The sequence below is a fragment of the Anolis carolinensis genome, chromosome 1 (genome assembly GCF_035594765.1).
Source record: "Anolis carolinensis isolate JA03-04 chromosome 1, rAnoCar3.1.pri, whole genome shotgun sequence".
Lineage (NCBI taxonomy): Eukaryota > Metazoa > Chordata > Lepidosauria > Squamata > Dactyloidae > Anolis > Anolis carolinensis.
Window position 1 is genome coordinate 67,140,218 of NC_085841.1, and position 16,356 is coordinate 67,156,573.

General features: G+C 45.9%; 1 protein-coding gene across 2 annotated transcripts in view; it reads left to right on the forward strand.

Annotated features, from left to right (window-relative positions):
• Nucleotides 1–8,135: 8,135 nt before the first annotated feature.
• The window catches only part of tbxt (T-box transcription factor T), a 19,519-nt gene continuing 11,298 nt past the window's right edge, over nucleotides 8,136–16,356 (forward strand). The window contains exons 1-2 of one of the 2 annotated variants that reach the window (XM_003227164.4): nucleotides 8,136–8,418; nucleotides 13,819–14,083. In XM_003227164.4, the coding sequence (XP_003227212.2) occupies nucleotides 8,213–8,418; nucleotides 13,819–14,083 (471 nt within the window). In that variant the 5' untranslated portion in view covers nucleotides 8,136–8,212. Of the gene's footprint in view, nucleotides 8,419–8,615; nucleotides 8,733–13,818; nucleotides 14,084–16,356 lie in introns of those variants that run through there. The other variant, XM_062976336.1, reaches the window with a different exon arrangement.

The window sequence follows — 16,356 nt, forward strand, 5'->3', positions numbered from 1 at the left end:
TTTCAGAACGGAATCAACTTAATAGTGTTTACGCCAATAGATATATGCAATTTTTGAAATTTACAAGCAACAGTGATTACCCCATGCCCAATAGAGTTCCTCTGTTTTAACCATGTACCACCTGAAGCCCTGAGGAGAGTGAGTTAACAAAAAAATTAAGTAGAAGTAATAAGTGATATAAACATATGTTGTTGAAGGCTTTCATGGCCGGAATCTCTGAGTTGCTGTGAGTTTTCCAGGCTGTATGGCCATGTTCCAGAAGCATTCATTCCTGATGTTTTGCCCACATCTATGGCTGGCATCCTCAGAGGTTGTGAGGTTTGCTAGAAATTAAGCAAGTGAGGTTTATATATCTGTGGAAGGTCCAGGGTGGGAGAAAGAACTCTTGTCTGTTAGAGGCAAGTGTAAATGTTGCAATTAATCACCTTGATTAACATTGAAAATCCTTGCAGCTTCAAAGCCTGGCTGATTCCTCCCAGGGGAAATCCTTTGTTGGGGGGTATTAGCTGGCTCTGATTGTTTCATGTTTGGAATTCTCCTGTTTTCAGAGTGTTGTTCTTTATTTACTGTCCTGATTTTAGAGTTTTTTTAAACACTGGTAGCCAGATTTTGTTCATTTTTCAAGGTTTCCTCCTTTCTGTTGAAATTGTCCATATACTTGTGGATTTCAATGGCTTCTCTGCATAGTCTGACATGGTGGTTGTTAGAGTGGTCCAGCATTTCTGTGTTCTCAAATAATACGCTGTGTCCAGGTTGGTTCACCAGGTGCTCTGCTATGGCTGACTTCTGTGGTTGAGTTTGTCTGCAGTGCCTTTCATGTTCCTTGATTCATGTTTGGAACACAGAGAAGCCATTGAAATCCACAAGCATGTGGACAATTTCAACGAAAGGAGGAACCCCTGGACTTTCCACAGATATATAAATCCTCCTTGCTTAGTTTCCAACAAACCTCACAATCTCTTAGGATGCCTGCCATAGATGTGGACAAAACTTCAGGAGAGAATGCTTCTGGAACTTGGCCATACATCCCAGAAAACTCACAGCAACCCAGTGATTCCAGCCATTAAAACCTTCGAGAATACGTTGCACCAACTTTGTTTCATTATTTCAAATATTGTGTATAAAATGACTTCCAAGCTATATGCATATAAGGTGAGTATGAAACATAATTGAATATTTGACTCCATACAATAAATGTGCGCACTCTCCCAGTTACTGAAGTGAAATAGCTGTATGGAGAGATTAATTTATACCAAGGAAGTGGAGCTTCACAAATCATTGGTCAAGGACTTGAGGATCGACAGCGTCTTGCAAAAATGAGAGAATTTACAATACACATAGCCTAATTCCCAATAAAATAGAAGATATGATTCAGAGGAAGCCTGGTGGAGGAATTTGAGCTCTGGACTCAACTGTGGAGACCCTGTTCGGTCCTGAAACGTGTCAGGAGCAACATGAGTCGCTTCTGGAGTGAGAGAATTGGCCGTCTGCAAGGAGGTTGCCCAGGGGACGCCCGAATGTTTTGATGTTTTTACCATCCTTGTGGGAGGCTTCTCTCATGTCCTCGCATGGAGCTGGAGCTGATGGAGCTCATCCGCATTCTCCCCGGGGGGGGATTCGAACCTGGCAGCTTCAGGTCAGCAACCCAACCTTCAAGTCACGAGGCTTTAGTCCACTACGCCACCGGAGGCTCCACTCACTGAGTGAAATTGGGCAAGTCACGCTCTCTCAGCTTCAAAAGAAGGCAAAGGCAAAACCTCCCTGGAGAAATCCTTGCCATCAATACTCTGTGATGAGTGGTTGGCTTGTTCTGAAAGGTCGCTATAAACCGGGAACGAATTAGATCAGGCATGGGCAAACTCCGGCCCTCCAGGTGTTTTGGACTTCAACTTTCACAATTCTTAACAGCCTCAGGCCCCTTCCTTTTCCCCGTCAGGCTATGCGGCCTTAGGTTGTTAGGAATTGTCGGAGTTGAAGTCCAAAACACCTGGAGGGACGAAGTTTGCCCATGCCTGCTCTAAAGCGGCAGCTCCCGGGATCCTATAGGAGTATTGGGCCATGCCAGTTGTTTCTCGCCCTTGTTTTTTTCCCGAGGAGACGCCCACGCGGGGGGCTCTTAATGGCCCTTTGGTTCCCAGGGGGAGGGCGAAGGGCCCCTTTCCAGCGGGGCTGCCGTGCGTGACCGTTTACAGCCCAGCGCTTCCTTCCTCCAGCCCCAAAGCTATAAAATGGGCCGAGTGAAGGCGAGGCGCCCCTTCTCCGGTGGGACAGGCCAGGCCTCCCCAGCCACTGTCTCAGCTGTGACAGGCAGCCCAACCCCAAGCCCTTCCCCCGGGTCCCCTGGTGTTCTTGGAGGGAGGAGGATGCCTAAGGGTGGGCCCTGTTGGCACACCCCCTTCTGATGCTTGCAAAAAGAGTTGTCAACAAACTATCCTATTTATGAATATTAGCTTAATGTCAGTTTAAACTTTTGCAGTCTTTGATTTAACTTTTGTAAACCTCCTAGTGTCTTGAACTGAGAAATACAGGATATGTTTATATCCGAGTTGCTGTGAGTTTTCCAGGCTGTATGGCCATGTTCCAGAAGCATTCTCTCCTGACGTTTCACCCACATCAAAGGCAGGCATCCTCAGAGGTTGTGAGGTCTGTTGGAAACTAGACAAGGGAGGTTTACATATCTGTGGAAGGTCCCGGGTGGGAGGCAAGAGCGAATGCTGCAATTAATCATCTTGATTAGCATTGAAAAGACTTGCAGCTTCAAAGCCTGGCTGATTCCTGCCTGGGGGAATCCTGATGGACAGGTGTTGACTGGCCCTGATTGATTCCCGTTTTCTGGGTGTTGTTTTTTATTTACTGTCCTGATTTTAGAGTTTTCTTTATACTGGTAGCCAGATTTTGTTCATTTTCATTGTTTCCTCCTTTCTGTTGAAATTGTCCACATGCTTGCGGATTTGCAACATTCCCACTTGCCTCAAGCAGACAAGAGTTCTTTCTCCCACTCTGGACCTTCCACAGATGTATAAACCCCACTTGCCTAGTTTCCAACAGACCTCACAACCCCTGAGGATGCCTGCCATAGAAGTGGGCGAAACGTCAGGAATTGAAGTCAGGAGGGCCCAAGTTTGCCCATGCCTGATCTATAGATCGACTGCTATGGCTCCATGCTTTTGGAATCATGGAAGTGGTCGCTCTTCCAGCGGCGTCGACCCACTTTCCGAGCGGCCTGCGGCCCAGAAGCGTCCTCGGGAACGGGCCGGTCCCCCCGGAGGGGCGGCTTTATGGCCTTGCTGTGGGCGGGCGGGCGAGGCGACAATGGGCAGGAAATGGGCCGCCAGCGCTGGCAAGACAATGGCCGAGGCCTCGTTAAAGCGGAGCGACAGATCCCCTTCCCTGGGAAATCAAACAGGACCAGAGCGCCGTCAAAAGCCACGCCGACAAACGCCCCGCAGGAACCGCGCCAGGAGGCCACCAACACCGAGGGGAACCCATGTCCTTTGGCACCATTGGAACCGCCCTGGCTCCGTACTATGGAGCCACGGGAGTTGTAGTTTTACGGGGGTCCTCTCTCACCAAACTACAACTCTCAGGATCCCATATCACCGACCAGGGCAGTTCAAGTGGGGTCAACACTGGCCAACACACACGTTTGGTGCCTCAAATGTTGACCCTGTTTCTGGAAACGTTTGACCTGCTGATTCCAAAGTGGCACCAGTTTTCTCCATCAGCTTTAGTTTTTGACATACAGAACCAGGGCTGTAGCCAAGAGGAAGCGGGGATTAGGGGTTCAACCACCCAAGCCCGATTTTTTTTATAACGGTTTACTCATGAATTTTAACTGATTCTCCAAATCCCCATGAGTGTCCACTGAAGTTTATCTGTCTTGAGTGTTCACTGAAGCTTATCGATGGAGCCTGATTTCTAAATGATTTTGCGTTATGATTTTATTTATTTAAAACATTTATATTCCGCCCTTCTCACCCCGAAGGGGACTCAGGGCAGAGCACAACATATATATGGCAAACATTCAATGCCAGAGCATAAAATAAACCATAAATATACATAAACATTAAAATCAGTTATCTTCTAATTAAAACCATTATAAACCATTGTTATGAAACTACTCTTCATGATTCACTAAAAAAAAGTTTCAACCCCCTCTGCCTGATTTTTTTTCTGGCTTTGGCCCTGTACAGAGCACATACACCATATACCACTCCTCTGCTTGTCCATAGAAAACCATGATAATATCTAAGAAACTAGAGCTGATGCTGGGTTGCTGTCAGTTTTCCGGGCTGTGTATAGCCATGTTCCAGAAGCATTCTCTCCTGATGTTTTGCTCACAGGGGGTGCTTTGAATGTCATTTTCCTGCTTCTTGGCAGAGGGTTGGACTGGATGGCCCATGAGGTGTCTTCCAACTCTATGATTCTATGATCTATGGCAGGCATCCTCAGAGCTTGTGAGGTTGTTGGACACTAGGCAAGTGGGATATATATATCTGTGGAAGGTCCAAGGTGGGAGAAAGAACTCTTGTCCGTTGGAGGCAAGTGTGAATGATTGCAATTAATCATCTTGATTAGCACTGAAAAACCTTGCAGCTTGAAAGCCTGGTTGGTTCCTGCCTGGGGAAATCCTTTCTTCTTTATTTACTGTCCTTATTTTAGAGTTTTTCAATACTGGTAGCCAGATTTTGTTCATTTTCATGGTTTCCTCCTTTGTGTTGAAATTGTCCACATGCTTGTAGATGTCAATGGCTTCTCTGTGTAGTCTGACATGGTGGTTGTTAGTGTGGTCCAGCATTTCTGTGTTCTCAGATAATAAACTGTGTCCAGGCTGGTTCAACACTAATCAAGGTGATTAATTGCAGTCATTCAGACTTGCCTCCAACAGACAGGAGTTCTGTCTCCCACCCTGGACCTTCCACAGATACATAAACCTCCCTTGCATAGTTTCCACTATACCTCATACCCTCTGAGGATGCCTGCCACAGATGTGGGCAAAAGGATTCTGGCCATGAAAGCCTTTGACAACACATAGAGCTGATGCTGTGTATCCAATGCAGTTTTCTGAATTAGCACCCCAAATAACCCCAGGAACAAATCTGTAATCCAAGACACCAAGTCTTTTTGTTGGGCTGTGTGATAGAATGGGATAGAAAGAAGTGCATTTTGCACATCCATGATATTGTTACCTTTTCAAAGTTCTTGTGAGGGCAATTGGGAATATTTTACCTATATTCAGTGGTGATATGGCTCAGCAAAATTGTGCTGGAGCCATTCATTTCAGCTGAGCAAAGTTTAGTGTCTTTTTGGCACCTGATGATGAGACAAATAAATGGGCCTTAGAGCAAATTAACCTATAATCTCAGTACAAGCCAGAATGAAGAAACTGAGGCTATCATACATAAGTGAACATACATGGAAGGCAGTTTGACATAACTGGGAGGTGCTATGAAACAGCAATTAACACACATCAGAAATAGATCCATTAAGTTCCTCTAAGTCAAATCTGACTTAATGGCAAATAACAAGTTTTAATGTAGCGAAGCAAACAGGTCTATACTGCAAGTGAATCCCCTTTGAAGTACTAAGAAACCAAGAAAGAGGGGAAAATGGAAGGGATTTCAAATAAAGAATTCTCAATAAAACTGAGGCCATGGCCAATAGTTTAGGTTCTGCAAAGTGAGTTAGCATTAGATATCTTTACTATCACTGCATAAAGATTTGTCTTGTGGGCCTGATCTGCACAGTGCTTAAGTTATAACATTTTTCTCACCTGAATTGCACCCCATTGATCATGAATTGATGGGTTGCAAGTTTTCAAGAGGACATTTCCAAAGAGGCATTTTATACCTGGGGTGTTGCAGCTTTGCTAAGGAGAGAAGAGAAGTAGTGGGTTTATTGCCTTAGTTTTGCTTTTGTCTTGCTGAAGCCCTGGGAAGATTTTATGTCATGTCCTTCCCCATTCAAAAGCCCCATTTGAACTTACTTGTAGGTCAGGATATAGGGAGTTCCTGTGGGAGTTAATTTGAAAAGTGGAAGAAAGAGTCTCTCAGGCCAAAATATAGAGACTGGCGCCCACTGTGAATGAGATTGAAAAGACATTTAAAATTCAGCAGTGTCCTTTCCTAGTAACCCCCTCAAACACAATTTTGAGGGAAAGTCCAATATAATTCAAAGTAACAATCCCACACTAAAAGCAATTTCTTTCTGCAATCTGAAATGATTTAAATATCAGGGACCTTAGTCTAGAGTTTGGCTCAGGGCTGACTTCTACTGAACTCAAGTCTTCACTTCAGCTCAGACAGTACTTTGTTCTTGGCCTACAAAAACAAATGGAGAACAAAAAAAAAGATAAAAATACATCTTCATATATTTTATACCATGCTTTTCTGTCTTATTGCAGTTTCCAATTGATGTTAACCAAAAGAAACATGATAAAGAAGTGTGTGTTGAGTCAAGGGGAGAGGATATTATTTTACTATTCTACTTTCATCCCAAGTATTGCCACTGGTTCCATGATGTGAGGACTGTTTAGAGTTTCGACTACACCATTAATATATTATGGGTTTGCTCTTGGGGGAGGGGGAGATCAGGGAAAGAGCCGGAATAAGGAAACAGCGCTTGCCTCTGGGTTGCTGTGAGTTTTCCCGGCTGTATGGCCATGTTCCAGAAGCATTCTCTCCTGAGGTTTAGCCCACATCTATGACAGAGGTTGTGAGGTGTTGGGAACTAGGCAAGTGGGGTTTATATATCTGTGGAATGTTCAGGGTGGGAAAAAGAACTCTTCTCTGTATGATGCAAGAGTTAATTTGCCATCTTGATTAGCATTTAATGGCCTTGCAGCTTCAGGGACTGGTTGCTTACTGCCTGGAGGAATCCTTTGTTGGAAGGTGTTAACTGGCCCTGTTTTCTGTCTGGCATTCTCCTGTTTTTAGAGTGTTGTTCTTTATATACTGTCCTGATTTTAGAGGGTTTTTAAAATACTGGTAGTCCAATTTTGTTCATTTTTCATTATTCCCTCCTTTCTGTTGGAATTGTCCACCTGCTTGCGGATTTCAGTGTCTTCCCTGTGTAGTTTGATATGGTGGTTGTTAGAGTGGTCCAGCATTTCTGTGTTCTCAGTAATATGCTGTTCACCAGGTGCTCTGTTATGGCTGACTTCTCTGGTTGAGCTAGTCTGCAGTGCCTTTCCTGTTCCTTGATTTGTGTTAGGACAATGCTGTGTTTGGTGATCCCTATGTAGACTTGTCCACAGCTGCATGGTATAGGGTAGATGCCTACAGAGGTGAGAGGATCTCTCTTGTCCTTTGCTGAACATAGCGTTTGTTGGCTTTTCTTGGTTGATCTGTAGACAGTTTGTAGGTTGTGTTTCTTCATCAGCTTGCCTATGCAGTCAGTAGTTCCCTTGATGTATGGCAAGAACACTTTTCCTCTGGGTGGATCTTTGTCTATACTCTCTTGGCCTTGCAGCTCTTCTGATGCCTGTGGTGGAGTCTCCATTGGCCGTAGAGCCCGGTTCAGGTGGTTCAGTTCCCCTTGGAGAAGGTGGGGTTTGCAGAATCTTTTTGCGCAGTCTGACAGGGCTTTAGTTGTGCTTCTTTTTTTGACTTGGGCGATGATTGGAGTTTTTATGCGTGTGTAGGTTTTCTGTAAACTGTGAGGCCTAATATTTGCTTGCTGCCTTTGTTATTTGTCATGTTTTGTGTGTCATTGATGTGTAGAGAAATCTGTGTTTGAGATCAGGCCAGAGGAGACAGAAGTTGGAAGTGGTTCTGCGGAAGGACCGGGGAAGCTCTGGCCTCAGCGATCCCTCCCAGGTGCCTCTGCTCCCTGGTTGCGTCGGGGATGTTGCGAGAGACGCGGGACAACGGCTTTGATGGAGGTGCCAACATCTGGGCCCCGCTTCGCATAAAGGAGCCGCGCGGGATCCCAGTGGCGGCAATTCGCATCCCAGGCCTCTCCCGGCCGCGTTCTGATATGGCCGCAGGGAACCAATGGGAAGGAGATCGCAAGACATCAAAAGGGAGGCCCCTCCAATCAGGGCAGCCCCCCTGCCGGCGCTGTGATGTCACCAGGGGGGTATTTACGGGGGGGAGGCCGCAGCCCCCGCCTGAACAGGAGCCAGAGGCGCCGGGCGGAGGTCAAGTGGAATTAACCCCTCGGGCGCGGGAGCAGGAGGACCTCTCAAGCCGGGAGGACAGCGGAACCGGAGATGGCCACTCCGAGCCCCGACAGCGCCGGCAAGAGCCTGCAGTACCGGGTGGACCACCTGCTGAGCGCCGTGGAAAACGAGCTGCAGGCGGGCAGCGAGAAGGGGGACCCCACGGAGCGGGAGCTGCGCGTCAGCCTGGAGGACGGAGAGCTGTGGCTCCGCTTTAAGGAGCTCACCAACGAGATGATCGTCACCAAGAACGGCAGGTAAGAGGAGGAGAAGGAGGAAGGGCGGGAGAGGGAGGCAGAGAGACTCCCAGGGAGAAGCCACACTGGGGGAAGGAAGGAAGGAAGGAAGGAAGGAAGGAAGGAAGGAAGGAAGGAAGGAAGGAAGGAAGGAAGGAAGGAAGGAAGGAAGGAAGGAAGGAAGGAAGGAAGGAAGGAAGGAAGGAAGGAAGGAAGGAAGGACGCCAGAATTGCCCCGGCTCAGGGCTAGGGAGGCCTGGGAATTGGAGCTTCGCTTGAGCCTTCTCCGCCGAATAGGACTGCGCAACCCGGGATTCTATTGCGTCTACAGTTGGGTAGGCACTCTTTCATCTCCTTTGGCTTTCCCAAAGCTAGTGGAGAAGCCGTGCCCCACATTTACGAGTCAAAACCTTCTCCTTCCCCGTCCAGTCGTTGAGGCTGCAAGTGGACGCAACTCTGTTGCCTCTCGCTCTTTCTCGCCTCCTTGACCGCCTTCTCCTCTTGTTGCGGGCCTTTAGCTTGCCTAAGATGTTGACTCCATCCATTTCCTAAACTTTCCTTAGGCAAAGCATGTGCAGAAGTGGTTTAGCCAGGTCTTTCCTCCGAAATGTAGCTTGCAGCAACTGGTATATCGCCTAAGAATTCCACAAGACTTCCAAGATCATAAGCTAACTGGGTTGTTGTGAGTTTTCCGGGCTGTATGGCCATGTTCCAGAAGCATTTTCTTCTGACGTTTCGCTGCATCTATAGCAGGCATCCTCAAAGGTTGCGAGGTCTGTTGGAAACTAGGCAAGTGTGGTTTATGTATCTGTGGAATGTTCAGGATGCCTGCCTTAGATGCAGGCGAAACGTACAGCCCGGAAACTCACAACAACACAGTGATTCTTCAGGGCTTCCAGCAGGTTAGCTTCCAAGGGTTTCTCCTTGTCTCCTCCGCCGGGTCCCTCCAGAGAATCACCTGCCTAACCCTCAAGGCATCCATTGCAACATCCATCGCTGTCGGTGGTGCCTTCTCAACCTAAATCCCCCGCGCACCTTTTCTGTTGTAGACCTCTAATATGTGATCTATAATAAGGCGAACTGCCCTCCTTTTGCCCTCGAAGGCTTTCTTGGCTGGAATCACTGGATTGCTGTGAGTTTTCTAGGCAGTATGGCCATGTTCCAGAAGCATTCTCTCCTGACGTTTCACCTACATCTATGTCAGGCATCCTCATAAGTTGTGAAGTTTGTTGAAAACTAGGCTAGTGGGGTTTATATATTTGTGGAAAGTCCAGGGTGGGAGATAGAACTCTTGTCTGTTTAAGGAAAGTGTGAATGTAGCAGTTGGCTACCTTGATGATTAGCATTGAAAGGCTTTGCAGTTTCAAGGATTGGCTTCTTAGTGCCTAGGGGAATCTTTTGTTAGGATGTGTTAGCTGGCCCCGATTGTTTTCTGACTGGAATTCCTCTGTTTTCAATGTTGTTCTTTATTTACTGTCCTGATTTTAGAATTTTTTTTAATACTGGTAGCCATATTTTGTTCATTTTCACGGTTTCCTTTTTTCTGTTGAAATTGTCCACATACTTGTGGATTTCAATGGCTTCTGTGTGTAGTCTGACATGCTAGTTAGAGTGGTCCAGGATTTTTGTGTTCTCGCATAATAGTCTGTATCCTGGTTGGCTCATCAAGTGCTCTGCTATGGCTGAGAAACCACTGAAATCCACAAGCATGTGCACAATTTCAACAGAAAGGAAGAAACCATAAAAATGAACAAAATCAGGCTACCAGTATTTGAAAAAAAAAATCTAAAATTAAGAACAGCACTCAAAAACAGGAGAATTCCAGACAAGAAACAATCAGGGCCAGTTAACACCTCCCAACAAAGAATTCCCCCAGGTAGTAAACAGCTAGTCTTTGAAACTGCAAGGCCTTTCAATGCTAATCAAGGTGGTCAATTGCAACATTCCCACATGCCCCCAAAAGACAAGAGTTCTTTCTCCCACCCTAGACATTATTCCACAGATAGATACATAAACCCCACTTGCCTAGTGATCCCTGTGATCCCGGCCATGAAAGCCTTCGACAATATCTCTTCAGTTTGTTATACGATTATATACTTCAGTTTGACCCTTGTCCGCCAGGCTTGCCTCAAAAATAAAACGAAAAATTAGATGTTTGTTTGGTATGAAATCCAGCGGCAATTCCGCCCACAGAATGCGGCGAAGATCACTTAAGGGAACGCAAAGCCTTCTCCGCCTCTTCGCCTCAGAGTGCGACTCCACAAGGAGGGCTTCACACCGCCCTTTTTCCAGATCAAAGGGACGAGGAAATGAGGAGCAAAGGGGACATTTCCAGCCCTTTCCGTGGGATCCATTCCCGGACTTTGAGAATACGGCTCTCCATGGTCTTACACGTCGGGGGTCATTTCCTAAAGACATTCGCGCCTCATCCCTCCAAACAATCTATTCCTAAAAACCGAGGCCAGGGATTGATGTTGACGTGAACCCACGGGGAGCGAATTGGCTTTCAGAGAAGTTGGCTTGACTTCCAGATTCGGTTCCACTACTTGCACTGCATTTACGAGGGAGAAAATCCCGTCCATTCCAATGGGGCTTTGATTCTAAGGGTGCATCTTCCGCACCAGGCATGGGCAAACTTGGACCCTCCTTCCAGGTGTTTTGGACTTCAACTCCTACCATTCCTCACAGCCTCAGCCCCCTTCCATTTCCCCCTCATCCGCTTAAGTCCAAAACACCTGGAGGGCCCAAGTTTGCCCATGCCTGTTCTACACGGTGAAATAAATGTAGCTGGACACAGGGTTGCTGTGAGTTTTCCGCGCTGTATGGCCACGTTCCAGAAGCATTCTCTCCTGACGTTTCACCCGCATCTATGGCAAGCATCGTCAGAGGTTGTGAGGTCTGTTGGAAACTAGGCAAGTGGGGTTTACATATCCGTAGAAGGTCCAGAGTGGGAGAAAGAACTCTTGTCTGTTGGAGGCAGTTGTGAATGTTTCAATTGGCCACTTTGATTAGCATTGAATGGCTGCCTGGACACAGCATATTATTTGAGAACACAGAAATGCTGGACCACTCTAACAACCACCATGCCAGACTACGCAGAGAAGCCACTGAAATCCACAAGTATGGGGACAATTTCAACATAAAGGAGGAAACCGTGAAAATGAACAAAATCTGGCTACTAGTATTAAAAAAACCCCCTCTAAAATCAGGACAGTAAATAAAGAACACCACTCAGAAAACAGAGGAATTTCAGACATGAAACAATCAGGGCCAGGTAACACCTCCCAACAAAGGATTCCCCCAGACAGGAAGTTAGCCAGATCTTGAAACTGAAAGACCATTCAATGCTAATCAAGGTGATTAATTGAAACTTCACACTTGCCTCTAACAGACAAGAGTTCTTTCTCTCACTCTGGACCTTCCACAGATATGTAAACCCCACTTGCCTAGTTTCCAACAGACCTCGCAACTTCAAAGGATGCCTGCCATAGACGTGAGCAAAATGTCAGGAGATAATGCTTCTGGAACATGGCCATACAGCCAGGAAAACTCTCAGCAACCCAGTGATTCCAGCTATCAAAGCCTTCAACAACAAATAGCTGGACACTGCTTTAACGGCCATAGTTCAGTGGTAGGGAATCATGGAAGGTCTTTTAGCCTTCGATGCCATAGGGTGTTGGTGCCTCGCCAAACTACAAAACCCAGGATCTCATAGCATTGAGTTAAAGTAGTATCAAAGTGATTAATTCGAAGAACTTGGGAGAGAGATAAGCAGTCCTACTATGCCACTTGTGTCAAATTCAAATTTTGTGGTAGACAGCATGACCACAACTGATGCGAGTTGTGATACAGTTAACATCTGGAAGGCTGCCGTTTGTTTAGTCAGGAAAGTGGGGTTTAAATTTAGATCCAAGGCTTGTGTGGATGATGTCTGACTTTAAAATGTCCTTTAACTTTTTCCCAATGTCAGAGCCTGGAGTGCTGCTGTAATTCCCCTTATCCCCAGTCCTCCTGATAGATATCATCCAGAGTGATGGGAGGTCATTCAATAACATCTGGGGACCCAAACTGAGTCAAAACAAAAGAGCACTAAAAAAAACTGGCCCTCTGTATCCATGGATTCAAAGCCCTTTGAAGGCACCCCTAAGGCTGGTGTGGCCCTCAATGGAAATGAGTTGGACTCCCCTGTGCAGGTTTATTTGGAGCGCAAGCCCTTGGAGTCTAATCGGATTTCCCAGGCAGGCTGTGAAGTGGAACTGAACAGGCTTGAGAAAGGAGGTTTTGGGGGGTCTTTGGCTTCATTTAGGGACGGTTCCAGAGGCCTTCCCCTTCCCCTTCCCAAAGAAGTCCGCTTTACATTAACCTTAAGACCTCCTTGTTTTCCTTTCCTTTTCTGGGCGGAGAAGGGCTCTCTGGGACCCCTACTACACTGCCATATAAAAGCCCGATTATCTGATTTGAACTGGATTATCTGGCAGTGTAGACTCATATAATCCAGTTCAAAGCAGATAATGTGGGATCAGATCCTGGGATATAGGGCAGTGTAGATCCAATCTCACTTTTCTTCAGGCGGAGACACATTAGCAAAACAATTTAGAAATCCTGGAACCAGTCCGGGAGGTGATGACACAAACTACAGACAGAGCGTTACTGCATTTTAAAGTCTGTCGAAGGCTTTCATGGCCAGAATCACTGGGTTGCTGTGAGTTTTCCGGGCAGTATGGCCATGTTCCAGAAGCATTCTATCCTGACGTTTCGCCCACATCTATGACAGGTACCCGCAGAGGTTGTAACTTGTAAGATCTGTTAGAAACTAGGCAAGTGGGGTTTACATATCTGTGGAATGTCCAGGGTGGGAGAAAGAACTCTTGTCTCTTTGAGACAGGTGTGAATGTTGCAATTGGTCACCTTGATTAACATTGGATAGCCTTTCAGCTTCAAGGTCTGACTTCTTACTGCGGGGGGGGGGACTTTTGTTGGGAGGTGTTAGCTGGCCCTGATTGTTTCGTGTCTGGAATTCCTCCCAACAAAGGCAGTAAGCAGCCAGACCTTGAAGCTGGCCAATTGGAACATTCACACCTGCCTCCAACAGACAAGAGTTCTTTCTCCCACCCTGGACTTTCCACAGAGATATAAACCCCACTTGCCTAGTTTGCAACAGACCTCACAACCTCTCAGGATTCCTGGCATAGATGTGGGCGAAACGTCAGGAGAGAATGCTTCTGGAACGTGGCCATACAGCTCGGAAAACTCACCGCCACCCACAGACCGAGCGTTGGTGCACCTTAAGGGCTTTCTTTCGGGCGTGTTGTGGGAGTTTGCCGTTTGTCGGCCTCAGGTTTGGGGTCCGAGGCGACCTCCGCGCCTCTCCGGGCTCTCTCTCTTTCTTTCTTTCTGCCTCCTTCCTCTCCCGCCCCGCAGGCGCATGTTCCCGGTGCTGAAGGCCAGTGTCTCCGGGCTGGACCCCAACGCCATGTACTCCTTCCTGCTGGACTTCGTGGCGGCCGACAACCACCGCTGGAAGTACGTGAACGGGGAGTGGGTGCCGGGGGGCAAGCCCGAGCCCCAGGCCCCCAGCTGCGTCTACATCCACCCGGACTCGCCCAACTTCGGCGCCCACTGGATGAAGGCGCCCGTCTCCTTCAGCAAGGTCAAGCTCACCAACAAGCTCAACGGAGGCGGACAGGTGAGAAGCAGGCGCCCCCGCCTCCCTGTTAGTAGTCCTCCTGGTGAAGACAGGGCCCCACCTTGAACACTGGAGAGGGTTCCTGTGTCTTTAAGGCAGGCATGGGCAAACTTGGGCCCGCCGGGTGTTTTGGACTTCAACTCCCACCATTCCTGGGCTCAGCCCCCTTCCGCTTAAGCGGCTGAGGGGGGAAAGGAAAGGGCCTGAGCCCAGGAATGGTGGAAGTTGAAGTCCAAAACACCTGGCGGGCCCAAGTTTGCCCATGTTTGCTTTAAGAGCAGGGTGAAAGACAAGTAAGAAGCAGCAATTGGCCCAGCATCCCTCTTCTACACAACCTTTAAAGCCACAGGAGCCATTACCAGTTTAGTTTTGGCTATTTGTGACACAAGGGTCATTTAGGAGCAGGTCGGCCTTCGAGATCTTGGAAATAAAATTGTATCCTCCCCACCCCCAGCCCCAATATTTCAGAACACACCCGTCTTTGCATATACATCCACACTAAGGCAATTCTATCCAATATCACAAGCCAACAAATATTTTTCATCAGATATAATTTCAGGTCATTCTTATAGAGTTTATTTTTGTGCTGAATTCAGATCTGTCTTTATTATTTCTCCATCATGCGTAGTTTTTGCAATGAGGCTAACTGAATAATGAATGCATATACACACTGATATAATAGGATCTAATAGAGATCAGTGTGTAAATGCATTCATTATTCGATTAGCCCCATCACAAAAACTACATGTGATAGAAAAAAATAAGCACAGATCTGAATTCAGCACAAAAAAACCCCACTACCATTAAAAATTATTTTTTAAAAAATAATGGCCTAAAATTATATCTGATGAAAAAAACTTGTTGGCTTGTGGTTAATTAGATTCTATTTATATCAGTGTGTAAATGCATTAATTATTCAATCAGCCTCATCACAAAAACTACATGTGATAGAGAAAAAATAAACACAGTTCTGAATTCAGCGTAAAAAATACTCTATAAGAATGACTTAAAATTATATCTGATGAAAAATATTTGTGTTACATGAATATGATGTGAAATGTGCAGACTTTATAGGAGTCCACTGTAATGTACCATTCGTCATATTTTAAAAAGTTGACATGATGGAAACAAAATAAAGACATATTTAAAATCAGCATAAAATTGATTTAAACTGTACTACTCTCATATCTGATTATAAAAAGTTTGATTTTGTTGGCTTGTGTATTTTTTTTTAATCATTTAGTGCAGGAAACATAGTTTGTGTACATTAAACTTTCAGAAAACAAAACTGTCTCTATTTCAGCAAAGCACATTAACAATTTTGGGAAAAGGGATGCTCTTCCTTCTTTGCTGATTGTTTTGAAGATGTTGGCATTCTTCCAATATGAAGTTTCTGTGCTTCAGTATCCTCCAGTAAATAGCCAGGGACCTGTAGATGTGCTATTTGCCCCCTTTCCTCACTACTATTGCCACCTGACTCCATTTGTCTGAAGGAAGGTTCTTCATACTTGGGCAATGGGAATATTTTTGGCCTAAGACTAGTGGTTATCTGTTTGTCTTCTCATATTGAGGGTTGTTTGAGAGCTGTTCCCAAATGGAGAGTGTGGGACTGGGATGGTCTTACGTATCTGTAATGCACCTGTTATTATGGTAAGGGTTGCTTCTTGAGTGCCAAACTGTTGGCCATTGCTAACAGTTAGAGTGACAGTGTCATTTATAGATAGAGACCTTTTAAACATAATGACTATGCCAAGTAATTTGAATTAAGCCTGTTGTCTTCTTCCCCAATTTGCACACCTTCATTTGAAGGCATGAACAAAGTCTGTGTATTTCTACTGTTTATAGAAGGGGTAACTGTGTTGTGTCCTGTGACAGAAAATATTTTGTGACATCTTAAAGACTAAAATATACCACGACATAGGCTTTTTATTAAACATGAAGTTTTGTAAGCTGGCCAACACAATATCTGATGCATTTAAGAAAGAGGACTCTGGAATATAAATATACATTCAATAACAATTTTGGAGTCTCAAAGGTGGAAGGCTGTGACAAGTTTGCCTTAGAGTCATATAAGTTGGAAACAATTTAGAGACACACTACAACCAGGCCCGTAGCCAGGATTTTGATTCTTGGGGGTGGGGGGGCTGAGTCTGGGTGAATGGGGATTTACCCTAGCAAACCCTTTGTATTGTTATCCCAATACCCCCATGCATATGGGATATATTGAGCATGGTGATGAATAATAGCATGATATGAATAAACACATACCACGT